Here is a 14,273-nt window from a genome sequence, read left to right on the forward strand (position 1 = left end):
GTTGATTCAAGCGATATGTGACTGCTGAATATGCTAATAGCTGTGTAATTGAAGATTTCGAAATATAAATAATATTCATCGTATTATTATAACCAATGAAACGACAAATATGAGTTGATTTCTCTCTCTACAAACGATTGAATATGATGCAGATTGTTATGCAATTAACATTCGGCGGCGTAATAACATTATTACTATTAGCAAGAATGATCGTAGGAAGGAAACTGATTCACTAATTTAATACAGCCATGTGCTGAAGATCAATCGAGCTGCATTCCACTGCTTATACAAAAACATTGAAGTGTCCCAAAACAGGCGATCTTACTTCTAATATTAGTAGGTGAAAATATTTTTAAAGTATTTCGAAAGCTCTATTATAAAAAAACAATGAATTATTTAAATAGTTTTCGCTAAAAAAATTATCGAAAATACCGGTTTTTCATTCTTGCAAAACCGGTATTTCGGTATTTAATATTTGGACGGATTTACCGGTTTTCGGTAACGGTAAAACCGGTACTCACAACCCTACCAGAAACCTAGAACTGTTTTCATCCCACCTCTACACCCAAAAAGCGAACCGTATGAATTACATGCGAATAAGCATGATTCTAATGAGAATTTTGCATTGTAACTGGTATAATGCATATAAAGCGATATTGGTCCGGGACAAAAATGCATTAAGGCGATGACACCACAGAAACTTACACAAACCCGCAGTTGGGAATGTATTAGTGAAATCAACGATATCGGAGTATTAGTATTAAAATGAATCCGCACTAATACACATGTAAAGGACATCTCCACTCGGATACATGTGCGCTCTGAAAATACTAATACACGCTCAAGGAACAGTTTTCATTTCGCCTTTCTACTGATCACATGCTGCATATTGGAGAGAACAATTTATAGCATCATCAAATTGGTGGGGTGTGGGTGATGATTTTGATTTGATAATATGTTGAGCTTTCGGCGTTCTCTAAACCCTAAATTTACCAGCGATATGCGACTTCTAGCCACTAGATAGGTTCATAAATAATGATTAATGATTATTTAAGCGCACTATACGCAGGAGAAAGTTACCTATATGGAAATATTGGGTTAACATTCAACATTTGTCGGATAGAAGCCGTCCGCCAATCATTTCTGGCATTCCTCATATTAACAGTACTTTCAGGTGATATCATATCAGTATTTCGCAGTAAAAGTATCTAAGTTTAATGTATCATAAACTATAAGGGCAGTGATGACATGGTTTTGCACTTTTGAGCAGCAGTGGCAGTTACTCATTTCAGTTTGTATTATTTCCCGAACATGCGAATCCAGCGCACATCATCGCCCTGGGCAACGATCATCGCAAATCAATCTGAGCACAAATCATTTTCTTCCACTCTTCTCTGAAGCACAGAATGAGAGAGCGATGATTTTACTGCAAACACCATTCGCTATGGGAAAATAACGCGTATATCACACACTCTTGTGAACGTAAAACGTTCACGCGTTTAGTGTGGTTGGAATTGAGCTGTTTGCAGACAAAAAAGCGTAACTGTGTATGAAGACAGAAGTTCTTACAAACACCACAGAGGTATTCATGTATAGAATACACCAACTTTTTTGGAGACTCAGCAAGCAAAACCAACTAATACTTTTACATGCGGGGAGATAATATGGTAGCGTGTATTCTCAATCAATTTATTTCATCATGAATCAAGCTGTGTTGGTGTAATGCAGTAACTATGATTGGTCTATAATGCGAAGAAGGCATGATTCTAATTCGGAATATGCACGAAAGGATGTAATGCCTTTTTTGCATTGGGAAATTGTTTTGGGTGTAGTTGGGTGCATACTTCTCGTGAGTTCTGCAAACTAATCCAATAGTGAAATGTGTAAGAAATGTCTCATCTCACTGCTAGGTGGATTAAATCCTTTTTTATTTTTCAAAACAAATGAAACACGTGGTGTAAAAAACAGTCAGCTGATTGCTGAACGATACGCTTATGTGCGTGCCATCTCTTATCGGTATAGTACTTTCTAGCCGCACACAGATGCTGAACGTAACCCGAACATAACCGAACCTTTGTTGTGATTTTGGCATCGCTTCACCTTAAGGTAAGAAACATATGCTCAAGGAAGGATTTACTGGAATTCAGCTTTGTTCATCTGCTAGAGCCCATCAAACATATTTTCATATGAGACTGACAAAATCGGGAGTAGACTAAATCGGGGGCTAATCAAATGGGGTCTCGAAGAAGTTTCTTGTGGACGAGTGTAGAACGACTTTGTTTCTACTTACTTAGGGTCAGCGTTGTAGCTAGAAATTCGGTTTGCTGGGGGTTTGGTAAAAAACGAACTTAATGTCCAAATCCGTCATATTTGAAGTTTTAAAATTATGAAGAAATATTTTTTTCAAAAAATAGTAAAAGAGTTCGTTTCTTTAGCGAATTTGTTGAGACTATCATTTAAAACAACTTTATGGCAGGAATGAATACTACGTGTAGGGAGTATATCGAGTTTTAAAATCCTGAAGCCTTCTCTTGGATACGCGGTTTGCTTGAAGTTATTTATATAGCTTTTCATTTTCCAAGATATGTTTCAGATCGATCCGATGTTTGTAACTTAGAAACTTTGCAGTCATCAGGTTCGCGCAAATGAAAATTTTTGCATCGATAAGTGATCAAGTTCCATGTAGACAACTTGGAATTGTTCGGCGGTTATTTCTAGTGATAGTGGATAGAAAAAGGAAATACGATATTCGTTTTATCGAAATAATATTTGGCTAATTTAAATGCTTTACTACTATATTGAACAATAAATAGGCGAAAAAGGGTAATCCACAAACAACAAGCTATAACTTTTAAAGTATTCAAAATATATATTTGATGTCTTCAGTAAAGTTATTGGCAAAAGTAAAAGCTACAAATTTGCTGAAAACATCATTTCAATACAATCACTTCCAAGAAAATTTATGAAAATATCTCACACGTAGGTGGATTAATCAGCAAAAAAATAATGCCAAAAGAAAGGCCATATTGCATCCATTAAAGTGTCCGCAGATACTATTGACCTACGATTAGCCGTTTTGGCTTTAAAAATAGATTGCATATTTTTGGTCCTATTTGTGGCTATGGGAATTGATAAAAATCTTTTGTCCATATTTGATGATAAATATCTTTTTGCCTTTCTTCTATATAAAGGCTATTCAGTCACTCTGAAAACCGACTTTTTAATCGAGCCCCGGAGGGCTAAGTCCCTTATACCATTCGACTCAGTTCATCGAGTTAGGCAAATGTCTGTGTGTGCGTGTGCGTGTATGTATGTATGTAACCAAAAATAAGCACATCGGTTACTCAGGTATGGCTGAACCGATTTCATCAAACTTAGTCTCAAATGAAAGGAGTAACGTTCTCATAGGCTGCTATTGAATTTCATTTAATTCCGACTTCCGGTTCCGGAGTTACAGGTTGAAGAGTGGGGTCACGCATGAAATTTCCATATCAATCGGAATCAGCATGGCATCTAAAAGATGCAAAACTTCATAAAATGTATTCGAAAACGTTTGAATTTATAGTTTCAGCTCACTGATGCCCAATCAAATCCATGTTGACCACATTGGATAACTTCGGCGGAACCGGAAGCTTCGGGAAAGTGGTTGTATTCCTGAGTTGAATTCACATCTGCTTCTCAGAAATGTCTGACTCGATTTTCACAAAATCAGTCTCAAATGAAAACTAGAATATTTCAATTGAATGCTATGAAATTTCTTTTGAATCTGAGCTCTGGTTCCTGTATTACGGGTATTGCGGTTATGCGGCCACATGCGAAATTTCCGGTAATCAATATATGTATAAATGATGCAAAAATAATTAAAATGAGTTACAAATTGCTTGAAATTGTTGGCCGACACACTTATACCATTCGACCCACTTCGTTGAGTTCGAAAAACGTTCGTATTCGTATGTGTGTATGTCTGTGTGTATGTGTGTAACCAACAATTGCGCATCGGTTACAAATTACGGAGATGACCGAACCGATTTTTTCAAAACAAGTCTCAAATGGAAGGTATAATATGCAGTTTGGTGTAGTATCTTCCCCCACTTACTCTAACACCTTTCAAACCCCCCCCCCCCCGCCCCCTTGGCCAGCCAAGCACCCGCATTAGGACATTGCACAAAAGACACTCATATATTTTCATATGAGACTGACAAAATCGGGAGTAGACTAAATCGGGGGCTAATCAAATGCGGTCTCGAAGAAGTTTCTTGTGGACGAGTGTAGAACGACTTTGTTTCTACTTACTTAGGGTCAGCGTCGTAGCTAGAAATTCGGTTTGCTGGGGGTTTGGTAAAAAACGAACTTAATGTCCAAATGGCGTAATTCCGAAACCGTCATACTTGAAGTTTTAAAATCATGAAGAAATATTTTTTCAAAAAATAGTAAAAGAGTTCGTTTCTTTAGCGAATTTGTTGAGACTATCATTTAAAACAACTTTATGGCAGGAATGAATACTACGTGTAGGGAGTATATCGAGTTTTAAAATCCTGAAGCCTTCTCTTGGCTACGCGGTTTGCTTGAAGTTATTTAGCTTTTCATTTTCCAAGATATGTTTCAGATCGATCCGATGTTTGTAACTTAGAAACTTTGCAGTCATCAGGTTCGCGCAAATGAAAATTTTTGCATCGATAAGTGATCAAGTTCCATGTAGACAACTTGGAATTGTTCGGCGGTTATTTCTAGTGATAGTGGATAGAAAAAGGAAATACGATATTCGTTTTATCGAAATAATATTTGGCTAATTTAAATGCTTTACTACTATATTGAACAATAAATAGGCGAAAAAGGGTAATCCACAAACAACAAGCTATAACTTTTAAAGTATTCAAAATATATATTTGATGTCTTCAGTAAAGTTATTGGCAAAAGTAAAAGCTACAAATTTGCTGAAAACATCATTTCAATACAATCACTTCCAAGAAAATTTATGAAAATATCTCACACGTAGGTGGATTAATCAGCAAAAAAATAATGCCAAAAGAAAGGCCATATTGCATCCATTAAAGTGTCCGCAGATACTATTGACCTACGATTAGCCGTTTTGGCTTTAAAAATAGATTGCATATTTTTGGTCCTATTTGTGGCTATGGGAATTGATAAAAATCTTTTGTCCATATTTGATGATAAATATCTTTTTGCCTTTCTTCTATATAAAGGCTATTCAGTCACTCTGAAAACCGACTTTTTAATCGAGCCCCGGAGGGCTAAGTCCCTTATACCATTCGACTCAGTTCATCGAGTTAGGCAAATGTCTGTGTGTGCGTGTGCGTGTATGTATGTATGTAACCAAAAATAAGCACATCGGTTACTCAGGTATGGCTGAACCGATTTCATCAAACTTAGTCTCAAATGAAAGGAGTAACGTTCTCATAGGCTGCTATTGAATTTCATTTAATTCCGACTTCCGGTTCCGGAGTTACAGGTTGAAGAGTGGGGTCACGCATGAAATTTCCATATCAATCGGAATCAGCATGGCATCTAAAAGATGCAAAACTTCATAAAATGTATTCGAAAACGTTTGAATTTATAGTTTCAGCTCACTGATGCCCAATCAAATCCATGTTGACCACATTGGATAACTTCGGCGGAACCGGAAGCTTCGGGAAAGTGGTTGTATTCCTGAGTTGAATTCACATCTGCTTCTCAGAAATGTCTGACTCGATTTTCACAAAATCAGTCTCAAATGAAAACTAGAATATTTCAATTGAATGCTATGAAATTTCTTTTGAATCTGAGCTCTGGTTCCTGTATTACGGGTATTGCGGTTATGCGGCCACATGCGAAATTTCCGGTAATCAATATATGTATAAATGATGCAAAAATAATTAAAATGAGTTACAAATTGCTTGAAATTGTTGGCCGACACACTTATACCATTCGACCCACTTCGTTGAGTTCGAAAAACGTTCGTATTCGTATGTGTGTATGTCTGTGTGTATGTGTGTAACCAACAATTGCGCATCGGTTACAAATTACGGAGATGACCGAACCGATTTTTTCAAAACAAGTCTCAAATGGAAGGTATAATATGCAGTTTGGTGTAGTATCTTCCCCCACTTACTCTAACACCTTTCAAACCCCCCCCCCCCCCCCCGCCCCCTTGGCCAGCCAAGCACCCGCATTAGGACATTGCACAAAAGACACTCATATATTTTCATATGAGACTGACAAAATCGGGAGTAGACTAAATCGGGGGCTAATCAAATGCGGTCTCGAAGAAGTTTCTTGTGGACGAGTGTAGAACGACTTTGTTTCTACTTACTTAGGGTCAGCGTCGTAGCTAGAAATTCGGTTTGCTGGGGGTTTGGTAAAAAACGAACTTAATGTCCAAATGGCGTAATTCCGAAACCGTCATACTTGAAGTTTTAAAATCATGAAGAAATATTTTTTCAAAAAATAGTAAAAGAGTTCGTTTCTTTAGCGAATTTGTTGAGACTATCATTTAAAACAACTTTATGGCAGGAATGAATACTACGTGTAGGGAGTATATCGAGTTTTAAAATCCTGAAGCCTTCTCTTGGCTACGCGGTTTGCTTGAAGTTATTTAGCTTTTCATTTTCCAAGATATGTTTCAGATCGATCCGATGTTTGTAACTTAGAAACTTTGCAGTCATCAGGTTCGCGCAAATGAAAATTTTTGCATCGATAAGTGATCAAGTTCCATGTAGACAACTTGGAATTGTTCGGCGGTTATTTCTAGTGATAGTGGATAGAAAAAGGAAATACGATATTCGTTTTATCGAAATAATATTTGGCTAATTTAAATGCTTTACTACTATATTGAACAATAAATAGGCGAAAAAGGGTAATCCACAAACAACAAGCTATAACTTTTAAAGTATTCAAAATATATATTTGATGTCTTCAGTAAAGTTATTGGCAAAAGTAAAAGCTACAAATTTGCTGAAAACATCATTTCAATACAATCACTTCCAAGAAAATTTATGAAAATATCTCACACGTAGGTGGATTAATCAGCAAAAAAAATAATGCCAAAAGAAAGGCCATATTGCATCCATTAAAGTGTCCGCAGATACTATTGACCTACGATTAGCCGTTTTGGCTTTAAAAATAGATGGCATATTTTTGGTCCTATTTGTGGCTATGGGAAATGATAAAAATCTTTTGTTCATATTTGATGATAAATATCTTTTTGCCTTTCTTCTATAGAAAGGCTATTCAGTCACTCTGAAAACCGACTTTTTAATCGAGCCCCGGAGGGCTGAGTCCCTTATACCATTCGACTCAGTTCATCGAGTTAGGCAAATGTCTGTGTGTGCGTGTGCGTGTATGTATGTATGTAACCAAAAATAAGCACATCGGTTACTCAGGAATGGCTGAACCGATTTCATCAAACTTAGTCTCAAATGAAAGGAGTAATGTTCTCATAGGTTGCTATTGAATTTCATTTAACCGTTGTGTGTCCGACGCGGTACCCGGGTACCTTTTTAAGATTCAATTAATTAAATTCCTATGTTTTATCCATAGCTGGAAATTGAAACTTTGTGACATCTTAGAACTTCACTAAGTCAAGCTTTTGGGTTAATAATATTGTTGATATAGTAAGGGTGGGAAAGAGGAGGGGCTCCTGAATTTTTTTACTACGTAACAGGCCGACGTGGGTACCAGGGTACCCACAGAACTAAAATGCCCGTAACTAAGGTAATATCCAACCGATTTCGATACTTTTGGCCGTTTTGGATTCAGGAACTCATCCACTTTTGGACTTGGTAAAAATGAATCGGGTTACCTCATTCGGTTCCCGGGAATCCGGGTTTCCGGAAGCAGGTTCCAGTGCTGGGGTACTATTTGCAAACTTCAATGGAATACTAGCAATATGGGTATCAAAATTCTTGCAATTGAATCAGTAGGCTGTATCTCGTGGTTTTGGAACCATTTGGTGATTTGACCCCGGAACGGACATTCCGGAGCAGAGTCCCGTGGGGCCGTGAGTGGCCATTCCATTCCAATTCCATTTTTCAAATTGCCATAGGGTCCCGTAACAATAAAAAACAGACTTCCGAGACAATTTGAAGAGTTTTGATACTAGCAATATGAGTAGTACATTATTAAAATTTACAGATCATATCCTAGTACTGAAACATTACCCCGGAAAATCCGGATTACCAAAAACCAGATCCATTATTTCGGTTCTATTGCACAGAATCAAAAAGTGGACGAGTTCCTGTATCCAAAATATCTAAAAGTGTCCAAATCGGTCAAAGGAAGCCACAGTTATGAGCATTTCAATTTGTGGGTACCCGTGTACCCTCGTTGGCCTGTTAAAGGTGTTTTTTTTGTTGGACACATAACTGTTAATTCCGACTTCCGGTTCCGGAGTTACAGGTTGAAGAGTGGGGTCACGCATGAAATTTCCATATCAATCGGAATCAGCATGGTATCTAAAAGATGCAAAACTTCATAAAATGTATTCGAAAACATTTGAATTTATAGTTTCAGCTCACTGATGCCTAATCAAATCCATGTTGACGACATTGGATAACTTCGGCGGAACCGGAAGCTTCGGGAAAGTGGTTGTGTTCCTGAGTTGAATTCACATCTGCTTCTCAGAAATGTCTGACTCGATTTTCACAAAATCAGTCTCAAATGAAAACTAGAATATTTCTATTGAATGCTATGAAATTTCCTTTGAATCGGAGCTCTGGTTCCTGTATTACGGGTATTGCGGTTATGCGGCCACACGCGAAATTTCCGGTAATCAATATATGTCTAAATGATGCAAAAATAATTAAAATGAGTTACAAATTGCTTGAAATTGTTGGCCGACATTCTTATACCATTCGACCCACTTCGTTGAGTTCGAAAAACGTTCGTATTTGTATGTGTGTATGTCTGTGTGTATGTGTGTAACCAACAATTGCGCATCGGTTACAAATTACGGAGATGACCGAACCGATTTTTCAAAACAAGTCTCAAATGGAAGGTATAATATGCAGTTTGGTGTAGTATCGTCCCCCACTTACTCTAACACCTTTCAAACCCCCCCTCCGCCCCGCATTAGGACATTGCACAAAAAACACTCATTTTTGAAACCTCAAAGGGTTCCTATTGTGAAAATTAGCAAAGTAAACTTAGATGCCAATTTTCGTATCATTTGGACAATTTTAGACCTCCGTCCACTTTGCTAGAAGTTTTTGACATTAGTTCCATGGTGTGTCCCACATTTATACGTTCACCCTAATTTCTCTGAATAACTTTTTTCTAATCAAACAAACTGTACCATTTTTAGCGTTTGTTTTGAAGCTTAATCAACGATGTTTCTCGAAATATAGAAGCCCTGGTGCGCTTTGTTCGTTTATTATGGTAGTTTAAGTGAAAAAGGGATGTCCCATATTTATAAGTTCATCGTACTTTTTTACCTTTCTCATATAGAAAGGTTATGCAATCACACTGAACATCGTCAACGTAATCCCGGTCTATCCCCCCATCACACACCATCCTTGCCTAAACCCACCTTCCCTCATCAATTCCTTCCCCCCCCCCCTACCCATTCCGAAGAAAATTTCCTAGTTGCTCCAAAATAAACTTCCCTAGTAGGTCTGTAAAGCCGGTGAAAAATTTGGTTTGAAATGATTTTGAGTTTGAAAACTACTTTAAAATTGAAACTAATTTAAAATTTGTTAAAAAGTTGAAACTATTTGGCGGGGTCCGGACCCTCGAACCCTCCTCCTGGATACGCTGCTAGGTTCAAGTATTTCAGCTTCGACACATAGCTTCTCAAGCTCGTGGCAGTCGATCCATTGTATGTATGTGTAAATCTTACTGAATATGTAATGGACATTTCCACCATTATATTGAACATAAACAAATACACAAAAACACAGTCAAAAATTCATGAACAAAAGGTCACGATTTCGTGAACTGAACAATTTACGAAAACCATGACCAAGTTCCTGAAATAATGAATAATAAACCACGAATTCATGAATCTTTTTGTGTTTGCAAATAACTAGTTCGCCCTGAATATATACATGGCGTTACATTAGAATGTTTGGTTAGGATACTGTTGTTGTTCCCTGCACATGTTTAGTTTTTGTTGTAATTCTAGTTCATGATTTGGAAGTACACAGTCGACAGTCAAATGATGTTCATGATTTCAAGAGCTTATTCGCGATTCTTGTGATATTCGTAAATTCTCTTCGCCTAATTGAGATCGATTACTTTTTGGTTACTAGCGGTTTTTCTATTCGGAATAACGTGACAATATGAACTGGATCATAAAAATGTGACTGATTCGCGATATCTTGTTCTGTGAATTATATCACCCACACTATTTGGGATTCTCAGTGCAGTTTTCGTTTTCTATGCAGACATCACCATTAACCTTATCAAACGAATAACGATGTTCGAGGTCCTAATAGTTTTTTTTTATATCTAATGCTCGTGTATATTACTATGGTCGCTAGCAGCTGGATATTTCACAAAACAGTGCATGGAATAAAAATGATTCCACCAACTCTCTGTTATGTATGATGTTAAACACAGCAGGTTATACGCTGTTAACCGCCCGGACGTGAAGCCGTGTTGATCGTCACTTAGGCACTGCTTACAATGAGCCTGAAGAGGTTCCATAAATAATCACCATCTCGAACAACTTCGAAACTGCACTCAATGAAGTTATTCCACGGGGATTATTAACGTCTCGCTTATTACCTTTCTTGTGGACTGGGAACATGTTTGCGTATTTCCAGCAAGATGGGAAAACTCCTCTAGCAATAGATGCTCGAAAGATATGAAGAAGCGGAGTAATCAAAGCTTCAATGTGCCTTTTCAGGATAACGGAGGGGAGCCCGTCGGGTCCCGGATTGAAAGATGACTTAAGCCGAGAGGAAGCTCTGGTAATCATCGTTGCATGGACATCGATAGCATCCAAAGCTTGGCCTACAAGCGGAGCTCTGCTAGCAGCGCGTTCGATTTGCTCAATAGTTAGTGCCTCATCTGTGAATACATTCGCGAATTTTTCCGAAAAAAGTGCACATATGTCTCGCGATGTGTGTGTTCCCATTGAAAGTCGCAGACGACGGCAGTCCAGATTCCTTGCGCTGCTCGTTCACGTATTTTCAGAAACTTTTAGGATGCGATGCTGATTACGTTGACTATTTTGCTGATATTGAAAGAAAGACTGTTGACTGGCTCGTTTATAAGCGTGGTTGAGACTTACGTAATAGTTTCTGAGTGGTATTGTGCGATACTTGGTAAATCTCCGCAGGGAAGCTCTCTTGATGGACTTAAGCCGTCGCAGCGTACTCGTTATCCATGGAGGGCCGGCTTGTCGATGGTGAACTTTCTTCGGAACGTACCTGTCGATAACGTATGCCAGAGCGTTGGAAAAAGTTTGAACAACGGTTTTGACATCTTCGGGGTCTAGAATATTTTCCCAATCGATGATGGAAAGAAGATCTGCGATATTTTCGTGTTTAGCTTTACGAAAATTGTTGGAGACGGAGAACGGTGAAATATCGAAATCATGCACAACAGTGCTATCAATCGTGGAGATCAATGGAGGATGATGCGCTACTGGTTTTACAAGAAGAAAGAGAGCCATCACTATTGACGTGGCGGAAACCTGATCGCTAACAAAACAAAGGTCGAGGTGGCGGTTATTCTCATTGGCAATAGGATTGATTTGTAGTAACGTGGCTGAACAATAGCTGTCAAGTAGTCTCACTGCACCTGGGCGGAGAACGGAATGGTCGGATAAAGAAATCCATTGCGGGAAGATTTCCATGAAATGCTAGGAAGGTTAAAATCTCCTACTACCATTATCTCATCAACTGCATTAGCATCTTCGAGGATCGTAAAGACCAAGCTGCAGTGTGCATCGACATATTCGATATCGCGAGCGCAGTCGGGAGGAACATACAACGAACACAGGTACAACTTACAACTTGTCTTCAAGCAGGAATTAACTGCTACTAATACGCCACCTCCGGTATTGTTCGGGCTACGGTCACAACGAAACACCTCGTAGCCTGTACCGAACACCTGACTGGAAAGTGTGTCATCGTTTAACCACGTTTCGACGAGGACGATGATGTCAAAACTCTTATCAGAGACTGCAAGGCGATATTGGTCAACGGTTGAGTTGATTCCACCAACATTTTGGTAGTATAACAGCAGCTTGTCCTGTCGTTGACCAAGGCTGGAAATCGAAGAGCTTTTAGGCAAGGAAGAGCTCACAGATGCATTGTACTTGCCTGTAGTAGGTTTGCGGAAGACCCCTTGTCCCAACTCCACCACAGACCCGGGACGGCTGCTGGTCGCTGGCAGGAAGGGCTCGACTGTAATGGGAGGACTAAGGGCTTCCTCACGACTGGTGGCAAGTGTGCGTCCCGGGGACCGAATAGACGATATTTCGTAAAATGCAGCCGGACTATGTGCTTCATGTAAACAACTGCGTGTTGCTGATATGAAATACGGCATCTGGTGCTGATGTTGGTAATGTGCTGATGCTGATACTGGTAATGTGCTAGTAATTAACGATGAACTGGTATCAGGGAACATTTCAGCGCTTGAATTATTCAAAATAAATGGATACTTGCCGCAGTGGGAAGTTTGGAAGACCCTTTATCTACTCCCACACACAGGACCAGGACGACTGGTGAACGTTGGCTGCAGTGGCTGGACTGTGGTGGGGGGATCGAGGGCTTCCATAATACAAGCGGCAGTGCATCCCGGTATTCCATTAGCGAAATCTATCCGGCTTTGGCTGGTCGAAATTGAACTCCCGAACAAGTACTCCAGTCGGCCAAGTAGACGCTTTGCGTGCAGTGTCCTTCAGTCCGCTCGGAAGCTCGACTCGGAAGGAAATGAAGTTGAGTTTCGTGATATCAGTATCCTTCTTGACCAACAATGCTGCTTTGGGTGTGTCGCTTTTTCCGAGGCATTCCTGGGTCAAAGCAACAATTTCTTCCACTGTATGGCTCAGGTCGAGACGGCTCAAATAGACCCAAAACTGCTCCCGCTCATCCGCAACAGTTTTGATTTCCCGCTGAATGGCTCTAGTACCACAGACAGCGGCTGCAGTGGCACGAATTGTTGCATTATTCTCGCGACTTCGTTTCGGAGTGGGCAGATCCCCTGGAAGTCGCATGACGACCAGTCCCCTTTGAGCCACAGAACCAGAAATGACCGGAAAGTTAGTTTCAATCCGGCTCGAGAGATTGGAGACGACAGCGTTTAAATTATCTACAGCCTCACATAATTTTTTTGAGTCCACAATGGGAGCAACGGAATCGGATTTCTGCACCCACTCGTTGAAACAGCGAGCACAATCGTCACACAGCCAATACAGCTTGTTTTTGAAACTTGACAATAGGTCTAGTGCGGATCGCTGCATACCGAGAATACAGGTGCGGTGGTAAACCGATCCGCAATGGCCGCGGAATGCAAATTTCTCAATCCCATTTACAGGTGAGTCGCATGACTTGCAACTATGACTCATTGTTGATTCCAACCCTAGGGGCAGATCACACTACGAATGTATAACAAATTTGCATCAAATTAGAAAAAATGCATTTAATTTCCATTTTTTCATCAACTTTGCACTCCCTCGCACAAAAGTTTGCTTAACAATCGTCCTACGCTGATCCACTTTGTTCGACGTTGTGTTGAACATAGGGCTAGTTTTTTGTAGGGTTTTGACGTCTTACACGCAACGCAAAATACATTTCGAATATCTATTTTGATGGAAAGAAATGCATTTAATTTCGCTGATTTTTCAAAATGCATCACAAGTGATCTGCCCAGCTAGTTCCAACCCGTCCTGTATCCAACTTTTTGATTCCGACTCGCTATGCGCCAAGTTGAAGTGTGGGGAACACTTTCCACTACCCGGTCAGCGTGGCAAGCAGAAAGTTAGCAAAAGTTGAGCAAAGCGAAATTGATGCTGGCAGAGTTTCTGCGAGCATTTTGCGCGATTTATGCGAGAATTCTGGCAACGAATTCGCTCAAATGAAACAACCATTTCTGACAGAAGCGGTTAAACCAACCGATGCTGCTTACTTTTATCCAGAATCCAGCCAGAAATGTACGGCCAAGATCTCTGCACGGTTCCTGCCACATTGAATAAATAAAATTGAAACTAATTTAAAAATTTTTAACGAGTTGAAACTTTTTGGCGAGGTCCGGACCCCCGAACCCTCCTCCTGGATACGTTGCTAGGTTCAAGTGTTTCAGCTTCGACACATAGCTTCTCAAGCTCG

At 39.6% G+C, this 14,273-nt stretch overlaps 1 protein-coding gene across 1 annotated transcript; it reads right to left on the reverse strand.

Moving 5' to 3' along the window:
- Positions 1–12,754: 12,754 nt before the first annotated feature.
- On the reverse strand, positions 12,755–13,513 carry LOC131696326 (uncharacterized). The gene has a single exon (XM_058984872.1). It carries the CDS (start codon positions 13,511–13,513, stop codon positions 12,755–12,757), a length of 759 nt encoding a protein of 252 aa, XP_058840855.1.
- Positions 13,514–14,273: the final 760 nt, after the last annotated feature.

The sequence above is a fragment of the Topomyia yanbarensis genome, chromosome 1 (assembly GCF_030247195.1).
Source record: "Topomyia yanbarensis strain Yona2022 chromosome 1, ASM3024719v1, whole genome shotgun sequence".
Classification (NCBI taxonomy): Eukaryota; Metazoa; Arthropoda; class Insecta; order Diptera; family Culicidae; genus Topomyia; species Topomyia yanbarensis.